At 40.9% G+C, this 15,009-nt stretch overlaps 1 protein-coding gene and 1 non-coding gene across 2 annotated transcripts; one reads left to right on the forward strand and one right to left on the reverse strand.

Annotated features, from left to right (window-relative positions):
- Window positions 1–876: 876 nt before the first annotated feature.
- On the reverse strand, window positions 877–952 carry trnav-uac (transfer RNA valine (anticodon UAC)). Its single transcript has one exon. It is a non-coding gene; the product is annotated as a tRNA-Val (tRNA).
- Window positions 953–2,086: 1,134 nt separating this feature from the next.
- ptpn1 (protein tyrosine phosphatase non-receptor type 1) lies at window positions 2,087–14,389 on the forward strand. Its single transcript, XM_014136214.3, has 9 exons — window positions 2,087–2,368; window positions 3,335–3,425; window positions 4,702–4,802; window positions 5,898–5,996; window positions 7,479–7,616; window positions 10,888–11,097; window positions 11,282–11,443; window positions 11,748–11,905; window positions 12,044–14,389. Exons 1-9 carry the CDS (start codon window positions 2,312–2,314, stop codon window positions 12,351–12,353), a joined length of 1,326 nt encoding a protein of 441 aa, XP_013991689.1. The 5' UTR covers window positions 2,087–2,311; the 3' UTR covers window positions 12,354–14,389.
- The last annotated feature ends 620 nt before the right edge of the window (window positions 14,390–15,009 follow it).

The raw sequence follows: 15,009 nt of genomic DNA on the forward strand, positions 1-15,009 counted from the left end.
ATAAATGCTTCACAGTTCAAATAACAGACACATCTCAACATCAACTGTTCAGAGGAGACTGTGTGAATCAAGCCTTCATGGTCGAATTGCTGGCAAGAAACTACTACGAAAGGACACCAATAAGAGGAATAGACTTGCTTGGGCCAAGAAACACTTACAATGGACATTAGACCGGTGGAAATTTGGTCTGATGAGTCCAAATTTGAGATTTTTGGTTCCAACCGCCGTGTCTTTATGAAACGCAGAGTAGGTGAACAGATGATCTCCGCATGTGTGGTTCCCACTGTGAAGTGTGGAGTAGGTGGTGTGATGGTGCTTTGCTGGTGACACTGTCTGTGATTTTATTTAGAATTCTAGGCACACTTAACCAGCATGGCTACCACAGCATTCTGAAATGATACGCCATCCCATCTTGTTTGCACTTAGTGGGACTATAATTTGTTTTTCAACAGGACAATGACCCAACACACCTCCAGGCTGTGTAAGGGCTATTTGACCAAGAAGGAGAGTGATGGAGTGCTGCATCAGATGACTTGGCCACCACAATCACCCGACCTCAACTCAATTGAGATGGTTTGGGATGAGTTGGACTGCAGAATGAAGGAAAAGCAGGCAACAAGTGCTCAGCATATGTAGTAACTCCTTCAAGACTGTTGGAAAAGCATTCCAGGTGAAGCTGGTTGAGAGAATGGCAAGAGTGTGCAAAGATGTCATCAGGGCAAAGGGTGGCTACTTTGAAGAATCTCAAATATAAAATATATTTTGATTTGTTTAAAACTTTTTGGGTTACTACATTTACATTTTAGTCAGACGCGCTTATCCAGAGCGACTTACAGTAGTGAATGCATATATTTCACACCTTTTTTGTTGTTGTACTGGTCCCCCGTGGGAATCGAACCCACAACCCTGGCGTTGTAAACACCATGCTCTACCAACTGAGCCACACAGGACCATACATGATTGCATATTAGTTATTTCATCGTTTTCATGTCTTCACTATTATTCTACAATAGTAAAATAGTCAAATTAAAGAAAAACCCTTGAATGAGTAGGTATGTCCTTTTGACTGGTACTGTATGTGAATGTAATATTTCAGTGTTTTATATTTTATGAACTTGCAAACATTTCTAAAAACCTGTTTTTGCTTTGTCATTATGGGGTATTGTGTGTAGATTTTTTAGGGGGGGAAAAACAATTTCATCCATTTTAGAATACGGCTGTAACATAACAAAATGTGGAAAAAGTCAAGGGGTCTGAACACTTTCCGAATGCACTGTATTTTACAAGATTTTATTAGGATTTCTATAGTCAGAATAAGGACCAGATACTGTTCTTTTCCTTTATCACCTAAAGCTCAATAAGTTAATCTCAAAACAATGAATGACATTTACACATGTAATGATTTCTTAAGACAGAGATTTAACTTTGACTTTAATCATTGTGTTATTTGTAACTCTATTGAAATGGCAGAACATATTTTTTCACGTCAACTTACTAAAACCTTTTGGAATGCATTTCAATACTGAATTACATTATAATGATTATAATGATCGTATTATACCCACTTTAACTTATAATAATGTCAGATTTAGTTTCCTAATGGAGGACATACACGAATAATGTATGTACAACAATTTGATTATTATGCAAAATATAGTCGTTTCTTAAAAACTACCCCTTTGTTTGTAATCTTTTTTAATGAGGTTAGGCTACATTGTCCAAGATATCTTTGAAATTAGTTCAATCTAAACAAGCCCTACGTCTTTATAATAACTTTTGTACTCTGATCCCTGATGAGGCCACTTTGAGTCTTAGTTTTGTTTATTTAAGAAAACGAATATTTTCTATTATGTATTATGCTTTTTCTAGTTGCTGGGTCTGTTTATTAGAACAAGTGTTTTTTTCTTGTACGCAAAATGTTACTATTTGTTTGTGAAAATTCCTGAAAAAATAAAACAAGTAAGATTAACCCATAGGTTTTTGGGGCCTCACCCCCGTTATTTGGACTGGACTGGTTGGCCTCGTTCCTGACAGTTCCGTAAAATACGTTACTCGATTGGCCAATATCAAGAAATGAGGGCGGGGATTAGAGCCACCCAAGGACAGTCTTGATAAGGAGGAGCGTAATGGCGTGTTTCCGGTAAAACCAGGCCGAGAGAGAAAATAGTAACAGTAATCTATGTAGCTACTTAAAATAAAGAACAGTATAGAAAGAGTTGTCCACTTTGTTGGACAACGTCTGTCCAATTTGCCAAACCTTTACAAATAGATATCAATTGGTCGTCGGGAAATAGTCGGCTGTAGCAAGGCAATGGAAGCTGAGTTTCGGAAAATCGATGAACCCGGGAGTTGGAACGCCATTTACCAGGTAACGTTAGGTTCGTCTTGGCAAATCAAGGTGGCTTTGAAGTTTCAAGTTCTGTGTGGCTAGTAGGCTAGATGGTAACATTATTGGTTTACAACGACTTTATTACACGTGTGTCGTGGTTATAAAGTATTATTTCAGATTTATTGTGTACCAATTTTGATACCCTAGCCAGCTAACTAGATTACCTTGTTCCGATTTTTTTTAATGACCAAATCTCCTCTGCTGTCCTAGCAAACCCCACTGTTTCGAATGATACAGTTGTAAAAATCGAGTAGGCCATGTAGCGCAGGTTGTCACATTTGTAACGTTTACCTGCACCTTGTTGATACATTGTAACAGATTAATGTTGTTACATTGATAGTCATTGACTGAGTCATTGATAGTTAAATGTAGACAGATTCCCCTACTTACTCCATTCTACAGTTCAGCCATCATGAATGTTACTACAAAAAGGGGCACACCACAATTGCAATCACATTTATCTAACTAACACATCTAGTAACTATTAGAATACTCTGCATTACAGACATTGCCTAAACGTGACTGTGTCCAAGATGTGTCATATTTGAGAATAATGTGGTGGATGACAATTATCTATTATAGTGTCAGCATCATTTGTGAAACTGCAGGCTACAATTTGGTTCAGGAAAATATCCTTTAGATGGCATATTAAGAGTAGATACCCAAAGTATCCTGTTGTTGTGTTGTAAAGAACGACCGTAGTTTTAGGAAATGGTATTTGAACATCAAGAAACACAGAAACATCCAGACACACCATAAATCTGCACAGTAATACATGCTCATTAAGACCCAGCTAGAGTTGAAACTAGTTGTAATAAACAGAGCACCTTTTGGGAGAATACCAGTGAGAGCGCAACCATAGGAAAAACCATTTGTCTCCCAAAACAAAGATCTCTCCCAAGTTAAGAAATTAAGTTTGAATGTATTGTTGTTTTTTGCTCTCAGGAAATCCGTCAGCAATCAAGTGAGCTGCCCTGCAAACTTGCCAAATTACCTGAAAACAAAACTCGGAATCGCTACAGAGATGTCAGCCCATGTAAGTTTTGTACTCTTGACTCCATATAGAGGAATGAGGATTGAGCTGCTGAGATTCCTCGTTCTAGATACAAATAAAATAAAATGTTATTAGTCACATGCGCCGAATAAAACAGATGTAGGCCTTATATAGTGAAATGCTTACTTACGAGCCCCTAACCAACAATGCAGTAATAAAAAATAAAAAAATAAGAAATAAAATTAACAAGTAATTAAAGGGCAGCAGTAAAATATATAGAGAGGTCCTGGATGGCAGGAAGCTTGTCCCCAGTGATGTACTGGGCCGTACGCACTACCCTCTGTAGAGCCTTGCAGTCGGAGGGTGAGCAGTTGCCATAACAGGCAGTGATGCAACCAGTCAGGATGCTCTCGATGGTGCAGCTGTAGAACCTTTTGAGGATCTGAGGACCCACGCCAAATCTTTTCAGTCTCCTGAGGGGGAATAGGTTTTGTCATGCGCTCTTCGCGACTGTCTTGTTGTGCTTGGACCATGTTAGTTTGTTGGTGATGTGGACACCAAGGAACTTGAATCTCTACAGAAGCATAACATAAGATAAAAACATGCCAATAACACAATAATAACAGGCATTTGATAATAATACAGTTTCTAATAAAGTTGATGCATTATGCAGGACAGCTTTTGATACCTGCACAATTTTCTCTTCAAAATCAACACTGTTCTTGTATTTAGGTGATATATACTGTGACTGAACCGTGTTAAGCTGTAGTCTTTGAAACATCTCATGTATGGCAAAAGATGGATCTTTCAAGGTCAGATTCCTCAGAAGCAGTTCAACAGAACAAGCTTTTAAAGTATATATTTTTAATCTTCCTTCATGGTAACTCGACACAGCAAAGCTGTTGTCGTTTCCTCTTTTCACAAAGATGCAAAAACCAAACCTAAACCCTATGGGACGGACCAGTCACATGTCAACCAGGGTGTCCATATGTTCTTGTTTCCTGGTTTGAGGTAAAGTGAAACAGCCATACACTAGACTCGAAGTATTTTAAATCTTGGCAATTTACTTTAGTCCCATTCCAACTCTATCTTTTGATTTAGATTAGAAGAAAGAGATAGTATTTCCTGTTTAGTTGAATGGATTAGAACATGGGAGAGGAAATAAACACTGCTGTGTTTCAGTCACAGATAGACCTGTTGGATGTACTGTACAAATGTCTCTTGAGAACTGACTCTCTAAACAGAAGTCCCTTAGGATATTACAAATTGCAAAGTCAAAAGGGTTTTCTTTTCATCAAAGTTCTTTCATTCTCTGCAGTTGACCACAGCCGAATCCGCCTGCAACTGGGTGCGAATGACTACATTAACGCCAGCCTAATTTCTGTAGACGAGGCACAGAGAAGCTACATTCTTACTCAGGTTTGTACTCTCTGGCTTTTGTACTCTGGGCTAGAAGGTTGTGAGAGTAAATTGTTGTCTATATGTCAAGAGATCACAGCAATTTTACTTGGTTCAGAATGTCCGACTTCTAATTTAGAAAGACAGCAACAGCACAGTGACAACAAACATCCAAACATGACAATAAACAACATCTAGCAAACCCTTCAAAAGTAAGCCGGGCATCCTGTGTGACCTGGCTTGGGGGGGTACAGTTTATAAACATGTATACAATTGATATAGGGCGCGTTCGTAAATTCACTCTGGCTATCTATTCCGATTTTAGAGCACTCTTGTCTGAGTGTGCCAGAGCGCAGAATAACTGATGAATTTACGAACGCTCAATACCCGTTGAATATGGCCGGTGTCAGTAAGCATTGTCAAAAAAAGCTTACTTCAATTGTTGCCAGCAGCACAGTTACAGTCACCAACTCTATGGATAACATGACAACAGCCTAACCAGCTCTGCTAGGCAATTAAAATGGTTATAGTGAGGTGTTCTCTCATTTATGTCTGGAAGTAGCTAACAAGCTAGCTAACTTTAGGATCAACCCTACTCCTCGGTCAGAGCATCCAGTGTGCGCTCTAAACGCTCCGAGATCGAAACGCTCTGAATTTACCAACGGACAATCTGACAAAGCTCTCTGGCACTCAGAGTCAATTTACGAACGCACCCACAGTAGACTATGCTCTCTGGTTTATATATGTTCTTATAATGTCCCAAAGACCCTCTAGTCCATTGTCATAGTCCTGGAGGTCTGATTCCGCTCATTCCATAGTCATGAAGTCCTTTAACCAAATGTCCATGCTGAAGCACTGAGGTTTACATATTTTCTAAGATGTACACTCACTGAGGTTTCATTTTAGGATTGTGTAAAAGTGCCACTGTCTTGAATGCCATGATATCTATATCAAAAGTGGGTAACACGTCATTTGAATCTTCACCAACATGCTCCTTCTACGGGTAGCCGGTCACATTTATTACTGATTGACGTAAAAAGAACGGATGAGAGATGCTTGCAGCATAACTTTGGGTTGTTTCTAACAATACCTCCTCCCCCTCTTCTTATTCCAAAGGGACCCCTTCCAAACACATGTGGTCACTTCTGGGAGATGGTTTGGGAGCAGGGGACCATGGGAGTGGTGATGCTGAACCGTGTCATTGAGAAAGGATCTGTGAGTATATCAATGATTATTATTAGTATTTCATTCATATGATCTGCCTTGAATATTGAACCTCATTAGCCACTATGGGCCTCCAGTTAGAGAGCGCTACTCTGTTTAAGTAAGACAGAGGGGCAATGGAAAGTGGGTCACATAAGGGCCTTTCCTCTTCCTATCTCAAAATATCAATATTATACAGTACCAGTCAATAGTTTGGACACACCCACTCATTCCAGGGTTTTTCTTTATTTTTACTATTTTCTACATTGTAGAATACTAGTAAAGACAACAAAACTATGAAATAACACCTATGGAATCATGTAACCAAAAAAGTGTTAAACAAATCAAAATATATTTTATATTTGAGATTCTTCGAAGTAGCCACCCTTTGCCTTGATGACAGCTTTGCACACTCTTGGCATTCTGTTAACCAGCTTCATGAGGTAGTCACCTGGAATGCATTTCAAGGACTTTGAAAGTTACTTCAAGTGCAGTCGCAAAAACCATCATGCGATACGATGAAACTAGCTCTCATGAGGACCACCAGAGTTACCTCTGCTGCAGAGGATAAGTTCATTAGAGTTACCAGCCTCAGGAAATGCAGCCCTCAGACAAATCAACATCAACTGTTCAGAGGAGACTGCGTGAATCAGGCCTTCATGGTCCAATTGCTGCAAAGAATCCACTACTAAAGGTCACCAATAAGATGGACATTTAGACCGGTGGAAATCTGTCCTTTGGTCTGATGAGTCCAAATTTGATATTTTTGGTTCCAACTGCCGTGTCTTTGTGAAACACAGAGTAGGTGAACGGATTATCTCTGCATGTTTGGAGGTGTGATGGTGTCGGGGTGCTTTGCTGGTGACACGGTCAGTGATTTATTTAGAATTCAAGGCACACTTAACCAGCATGGCTAACACAGCATTCTGCAGCGATACGCCATCCCATCTAGTTTGCGGTTAGCAGGACTTTAATTTGTTGATCAACAGGACAATGACCCAACACACCTCCAGGGTGTGTAAGGGCTATTTGAAAAAGAAGGAGCGTGATGGAGTGCTGCATCAGATGACCTGGCCTCCACAATCACCGCACCTCAACCCAATTGAGATGGTTTGGGATGAGTTGGACCACAGACTGAAGGAAAAGCAGGCAACAAGTGCTCAGCATATGTAGGAACTCTCAAGATTGTTGGAAATGTATTCTAGGTGAAGCTGGTTGAGAGAATGCCAAGAGTGTGTAAAGCTGTCACCAAGGCAAAGGGTGGCTACTTTGAAGAATCTCAAATATATTTAGATGTAACACTTTTTTGGTTACTTCATGATTCCATATGTGTTATTTCATAGTTTTGACATCTTCACTATTATTCTACAATGTAGAAAATAGGAAAAAAATTAAGAAAAACCATTGAATGAGTAGGTGTGTCCAAACTTTTGACTGGTACTGTACATATTCAATGTAAACATCCCTATCAGATGTATGCACTTCTTTTTTCAGGTGAAGTGTGCACAGTACTGGCCACCTAGAGAGGAGAGGGAGGCGATCTTTGAAGACACAAATTTCAAGCTTACACTTGTTTCAGAAGACATTAAGTCTTACTACACTGTCCGTCAGCTGGAGCTGGAAAATCTGTCGGTAAGATTCCTCTTCCTCTTTGTGCCCTCTTCTGTTCTCCTCAGATTTATCCACCCATAGAACCAGTGGACCCCAACACAGCATCCTGTTATGATTTTTAATGAAATACTTATACATAAAAACAAACATTGAACAAATGGTTACACTTTGTGTTACAGTGCTATTTTCACTGATCTGCAGTGCCCTCCATAATTGTTGGGACAGTGAATCATTTTTTTCTTCTTTTGGCTGTATACTTCAAACGTTTGAATTTGAAACCAAACAATGACTATGAGGTTAAAGTGCACACTCTCAGTTTTAATTTGAGGGTATTTTCATCCATATCTGGTTAACCGTTTAGACATTACAGCACTTTTTGTGCATGATCTCCCCCCATTTTAGGGGAGCAAAGGTATTAGGACAAATTCACTTACAGTACCAGTCAAAAGTTTAGACACACCTACAGTACTCATTCCAGGGTTTTTCTTTATTTTTACTATATTCTACATTGTAGGATAATAGTGAAGACATCAAAACTATGAAATAACACATATGGAATCATGTAGTAACCAAAAAAGTGTTAAACAAATCTTATTTTTTTTATTCTTCAAAGTAGCCACCATTTGCCTTGACGACAGCTTTGCACATTCTTGGCATTCTCTCAACCAGCTGCTTAAGGTAGTCACCTGGAATACATTTAAATTAACAGTTGTGCCTTGTTAAAAGTTCATTTGTGCAATTTCTTTCCTTCTTAATGTGTTTGAGCCATTAAGTTGTGTTTTGACAAGGTAGGGGTGGTATACAGAAGATAGCCCTATTTGGTAAAAGACCAAGTCCATATTATGGCAAGAACAGCTCAAATAAGCAAACAGAAACGACAGTCCATCATTACTTTAAGACATGAAGGTCAGTCAATCTGGAAAACTTCAAAAAATGTGAACGTTTCTTCAAGTGCAGTCGCTAAAACCAAGCGCTATGATGAACCTGCCTCTCATGAGGACTGCCACAGGAAAGGAAGACCCAAAGTTACCTATGCTGCAAAGAATAAATTGATTAGAAGTAACTGCACCTCAGATTGCAGCCCAAATAAATACTTCAGAGTTCAAGTAACACACATCTCAACATCAACTTTTCAGAGGAGACTGCGTGAATCAGGCCTTCATGGTCGAATTGCTGCAAAGAAACCACTACTGAAGGACACCAATAATAAGAAGAGACTTGCGTGGGCCAAGAAACACGATCAATGGACATTAGACCGGTGTCCTTTGGTCTGATGAGTCCAAATTTTAGATTTTTGGTTCCAACCTTCGTGTTTTTGTGAGACACAGAGTAGGTGAACGGATGATTTCAGCATGTGTAGTTCCCACAGTGAAGCATGGAGGAGGAGGTTTGATGATGTGGGGTTGCTTTGCTGGTGATACTGTCTGTGATTTATTTAGAATTCAAGGCACACTTAACCAGCATGGCTACCACAGCATTCTGCAGCGAAATGCCATCCCATCTGGTTTGCGCTTAGTGGGACTATCATTTTTTTCCAACAGGACAATGACCCAAAACACACATCCAGGCTGTGTAAGGGCTATTTGACAAAGAAGGAGAGCGATGGAGTGCTACATCAGTCACCATCAATCACCTGACCTCAACACAATTTGGGATGAGTTGGACCGCAGAGTGAAGAAAAAGCAGCCAACAAGCGCTCAGTATATGTGGGAACTCCTTCAAGACTGTTGGAAAAGCCTTCCTCATGAAGCTGGTTGAGAGAATGCCAAGAGTGTGCAAAGCTGTCATCAAGGCAAAGGGTGGCAACTTTGACAAATCTAAAATATATTTTGATTTCTTGAACACTATTTTTGGTTACTACATGATTCCATATGTGTTATTTCATAGTGTTGATGTCTTTGTTATTATTCTTCAATGTAGAAAATTGTAAAAATGAAGAAAACCCTTGAATGAGTAGGTGTGTCCAAACTTTTGACTGGTACTGTATATGTGTGTGGAAGTAGTAAAAAGTTAAGTATTTGTTCCCATATTCATAGCACGCAATGACTAGATCAAGCTTGTGACAAATTTGTTGGATGCATTTGCTGTTTGTTTTGGTTGTGTTTCAGATGTTCCCAACATAAATTAATTGCAAATAACGTACTGTGTCATTTGAGTGACTTTTATTGTAAAAAGGAATAGAATATGTTTCTAAACACTATCATGATGACGGATAATCCTGAATAAATTAGAAAGTTAGACGCAGAAATATCCTAACCCCAAAAATATACCCTGTTATTGTAATGGTGAGAGGTTAGCATGTCTTGGGGGTATGGTATTTGTGTATATACACTCAGTGGACATTATTTGGTACACCCATCCCCCAAGGCACCTAATGTGTGCCAGGACAACATTCCCCACACCATTACACCACCGCCACCAGCCTGTACCGTTGACACAGGCAGGATGGGGCCATGGACTCATGCTGCTTATGCCAAATACTGACCCTGTCATCAGCATGACACAACGGGAACTGGGATTCGTCGGACCAGGCCCCGCCCAAAATTGTCCAGTGTTGGTGATCGCGTTCTCACTGGAGCCGCTTCTTCTTGTTTTTAGCTGATAGGAGTTGAACCCGGTGTGTTAGTCTGCTGCAATAGCCCATCTGTGACAAGAATCGATGTGTTGTACGTTCCAAGATGCTGTTCTACACACTATTGTCGTACTGCATCATTATTTGCCTGTTTTGAGGCCCGCCTGTTAGCTTGCACGATTCTTGCCATTCTCTTTCGACCTCTCATCAACGAGCTGTTTTCGCCCACAGGACTGCCGCTGACTTGCTGTTTTTTTGTTTGTCGCACCATTCTCTGTAAACCCTAGATACTCGTGCGTGAAAAGCCCAGGAAGCCGGACATTTCTGAGATACTGGGACCTGACGATCATACTATGCTCAAAGTCACTTAGGTCACTTGTTTTGCTCATTCTAATGTTCAAGTGAACAGTAACTGAATGCCCCGACGCCGATGCCTCCTGCTTTATATAGGCCACGGCCACGTGGACCATTTTTGTGAATGGGGGTGGTGTACCTAATAAAGTGTTTCGAAGCAGCTTCGATGGGTTTATGACATCCGTATACAAGCAACGGGTTTATGACTTCCTTCTACAAGCAACTCCGGACTATCACGTTCCAAAGTCATTTCTAACATTACCTTCTTTTTTTTTTACTTGTTCATACTTGTTATGATGGGGCAATACAGCAATCGATATCTCTGTTCTATTTTATGCTTATTCTGTTTATTTGTCCTTCTTACAGACTCTGGAAACTAGAGAGATCCTACATTTTCACTACACCACCTGGCCTGACTTTGGGGTGCCTGAATCTCCAGCCTCCTTCCTCAACTTCCTGTTTAAGGTGCGGGAGTCTGGGTGCCTCAACTCTGACAAGGGGCCTGTGGTGGTGCACTGCAGCGCAGGCATCGGCCGCTCTGGAACCTTCTGTCTCGTCGACACCTGCCTCTTACTGGTCAGTACTGGACTGGGAATTCCATTAGAAATGTCCAACTTTATTCCTCCTACAAGGGGAAATTGTGAAAATGTGGTATTGAGAATGAGTTGTGCATTCTCTGGCTTTATGAAGAGTCATAACTTCATGCCAGGTTATTATTTATTGTTTTGTAACTAACTGTCTGTGACATTTCTGATTGCAGATGTCCATGCGCAAAGACCCATCAACTGTGCGCATTCGTGACGTGCTGCTGGAGATGCGACGCTATCGGATGGGCCTGATTCAGACCGCTGACCAACTCAGATTTTCCTACCTCGCTGTTATTGAAGGTGCCAAGTGCATCATGGGAGACACATCGTTGCAGGTAAATTCAATTTCTCTTTTAGTTGCTGCCATGAACCAAAGTGTTATAGTAGATCATGCAAGCACATCCAAATTTGGTCTCCTTGTTGGCCACAGAATGCTGTTATACTTGTCCTCTAATGAAAAATTGAATAAGGCTAATTAGGTTAAGTGTTTATTTGAATAGTTTGGATTTGGGCAGCCCTAACTAGATGTAGAGGTCTCTCCTCATAATGTACGGTAAAAGGTCATAGCTATTCTCTTCTCTGTAAAGCCTTTGAATGTTTAAATAATACCGATATCAATTCTTAAATGTTTACGTTAAGGAGTCGTGGAAAGAGCTCTCCAACGAAGAGGATGTTCCTCCAGAGTTCACCCCTCCCCCGCCCCACTCCCGACCCCAAGGTCCAATCAACGGCACGGTTGAACCTTCCTTCTTTCCTGAAGAGATTGTTGTTGCGCAGAATAATTTCCACACTCGCAGGTAAATAAGATCAGCTCAATAGACATTTTTAGCAATCTAGACTTCATATATGCAATATTTAATATCCCCTATCTCTCTGTCGTCGTCGTCCACCCCCCCCCCCCCCCCCCCCCTGAATATCTCTCTCTCCTATGGTAGTGCCCCACCAGAAACTGAACTGCGATGGAGGGGCGGTGGTGATGGTGCTACCTCCCAGTCTCCCACTGTCCCCGCTGATCAACCTGGCGGCCAGGTGGGAAGCAAAGAACCAGATCCCAAAGCTCTGATGGAACCACACCAGCTGCATGAGACTGAAACACAACAGGGGCTGAACCAGGACCAGGCAGCAGCAGCAGGAGATGACAGCCTTGAGGCTCAGGGTGCCTGGACCCCCCTGCTGGCCAACATGTGCCTCTGCACTGCCCTGGCCCTGGGTGCTTACATCTGTTACCGGGCCTGTTTCCACTGATCTCCTCTACCCTCCTCCCTCTCTTGCTCCTCCCTTTCTCTTGTCAGTTTTTTTGCAGGGTGAACTGGGCGAGTGGATTGTTTGGATTTCAGCAAATTGATTGATTCAGACTCACTCACTTGTTTTCTTAACAGAGCGTGAGTGTGGGAGGAAGGGACTGCCCCTTTTCCCTTGTCACCCACCGTAGCTCCCATATGAACTGTCAGTTTGGACTCTCAGGACCTCCATTTTCAGGTGTCACATCCCAAATACAGGTGTTGATTTAAAAACAAATGAGTGAACAACAATTTTTCATTATAGTCGTCAGTAAAGGAAGGTGTGTGTTTGTTCGTGTGTTCTGTGAGCTGAATGGTTTACTAGTTGACCCTACCAACATACATGCACCCTCTATTCAGTTACCAAATGGCACACTCATAAGTGTTCTTCCATTTCAGCCTTTGCAAATAATGTCCATTGGCTATTCACCTTTCTCTACCAAATAGTTATTTCAATCCAGCTCTTCAAATAAAAAATTGGTCAAGAGGAGTTATTCAGTGCTTGATTTGTGGCAACCCTGCAGTGCCAACGTAATGATTTGCTGCAGAGACGTTAGTAAAAAGAAAACAGCCAAATGTAATTTTTCTCCTTTAGATGATTGGGCAGTATTATACCCAGGAGTAAGCTGAGACTAGGGGGTGGCCACTGAGAAAGAGACTGCCCTCCCTGCCTTCCACTGGTTGAGTGGTGCATACAGTGGGTCATTTACAGGCCACAAGAGAGCTCCCTACCACTGCCCCGTTTAGGGCCTTTTGGCTAGAGCTACGTGAGTGAGTGAGTGAGTGAGTGAGTGAGTGAGTGAGTGAGTGAGTGAGTGAGTGAGTGAGTGAGTGAGTTTAGTGAGAGTGTTCAGCTTTCTACTGATGCTTGATTTCTATCTGCTGTCTTAGTGGAAAACATCACATGTTAATAATATAAGTCATATTTGAAATGTATTCTCGATTGATTCCTGGCCCTTTTCTCTCCCACCACGTATTCGTTCCTAACTTGACATTTAAGCAAGAGTGTCTTGTTGATAATGTGCTTTGAATGGAAATGCCACACACATGTATTGAGCTGTTCTGGCTGGCCTAGTTTGAGACGCTGTATTCACATTTAGCCTGTTTCAAAAAGTGGTTCCAGCTAACGCTGATGTACAAATTCCAAAATGAGTCTCCAATGATTTCGCAACAATTTGTTATTGTTGTCAAACCTATTAAATATATCATTCAGGGATAGTGACTTCTTGCTGTCACCACATTGGATGAATAATGCAGAAGCAATTCATGCTAAAGAAACAAAGTGAATGTGTAAGGAGGAGGGGAATGCATCAGGTGAGCGTTGCATAGTAATTAAAGAGCAGGCATCTGAACACAGGAGGCTGCATTAACGCACAAAAATGCCAGCTCAGCCTACTATATGGAGACACAGACAGCAGCTAACCCTACGCTCCCTTCGCTAGCAATACAAATACTTTATATTGACCTTTATTTTCCCATCCTCTGACAGCTAAACCCATCCTGCCTGTATGGACAGGGAGCCTGGGGTCTCAAACCAACCAACAAACACCAGCACATGGAATAAAACACTGTAGTGGTGATCAGTTATATTATGTTATGGCATGGGACTGTGCTGTTAAGTTTGTTCTTATTACTTTTTTCCCACATAAACATCCTGCAGTTTTGAATAAACAGGTTTTTAATGAGATTAGTTCAACTGCTCGTTTAATTTACTTTAGTGACTCAAAAAGAACTATTTACTTCCTGAGTCCAACAGCTGTACTTTTTCTCTAGAATGTATGAAATCCTACCCAAGGACACACCCTCTGGATACATTTTCCAGATCAGGTTTCATTGAGCTGGCTTTTTTTTTTTTTTTTTATCCATCATTGTATTCCTTTTTTAATAAAAAAAAATGTACTGCTGATTTGTTCTAGTTTTTGGATCTGAGTCAATTGTAAGATTTTATTTTATCAGACTGAATTCTGAATAAAGGCTGTGGTAATAAAATCAGTCTCTGTACTTTCCTTGTAATCTCGTTTTTCTGTATGATATTGAATTATGATCATATTGACATCACCAATATGAAAAGGGCATTAGAAGAGAATGTCTCACCTAAGAATGGTTATTGAAGCTAGGCTCAGCCTTGCCAGCCATACAAAGGGGGCAGATTGATCAGACATCTCTTTGAGTTACTGCTTCTCCCTAGAAGACCATAATGTACCAATAATCTTGATAGGTGAGATAAGCCTTTCTGTTCCTCAGACATTAAGCAGCTAAATCAGTAGGCTATAAAGAAGTGTCCAGCATACAGCGGTATCACAGATAGAACAATGAGACCGATATTTCAGCGGATGTATAAATGTGAAGCATCGGCTTGACGTTTCCACTCACTACCAAATAGTGGCCGGCAGTGGGAGATGATGATGGAACGAGATGGATTTTGGCCGCCATTCTGCTAATTATCTCATCGATGAAACATTTGATCTCAATACAGTTTTCTGTTCCCAAAACTAGAATCTGTTACGAACAGAGTGGACTAAGTTTTGTAGACTTTAACTTTTAAGTCTACAAAACGAGTCGAGTTATTGCACACGCGCACCTCAGAGAGTAGGAGTTCCCTAACGGAAATAAGAAAATGT

This window comes from Salmo salar, chromosome 13 (assembly GCF_965601325.2).
Source record: "Salmo salar chromosome 13, fSalSal1, whole genome shotgun sequence".
Taxonomy (NCBI): domain Eukaryota; kingdom Metazoa; phylum Chordata; class Actinopteri; order Salmoniformes; family Salmonidae; genus Salmo; species Salmo salar.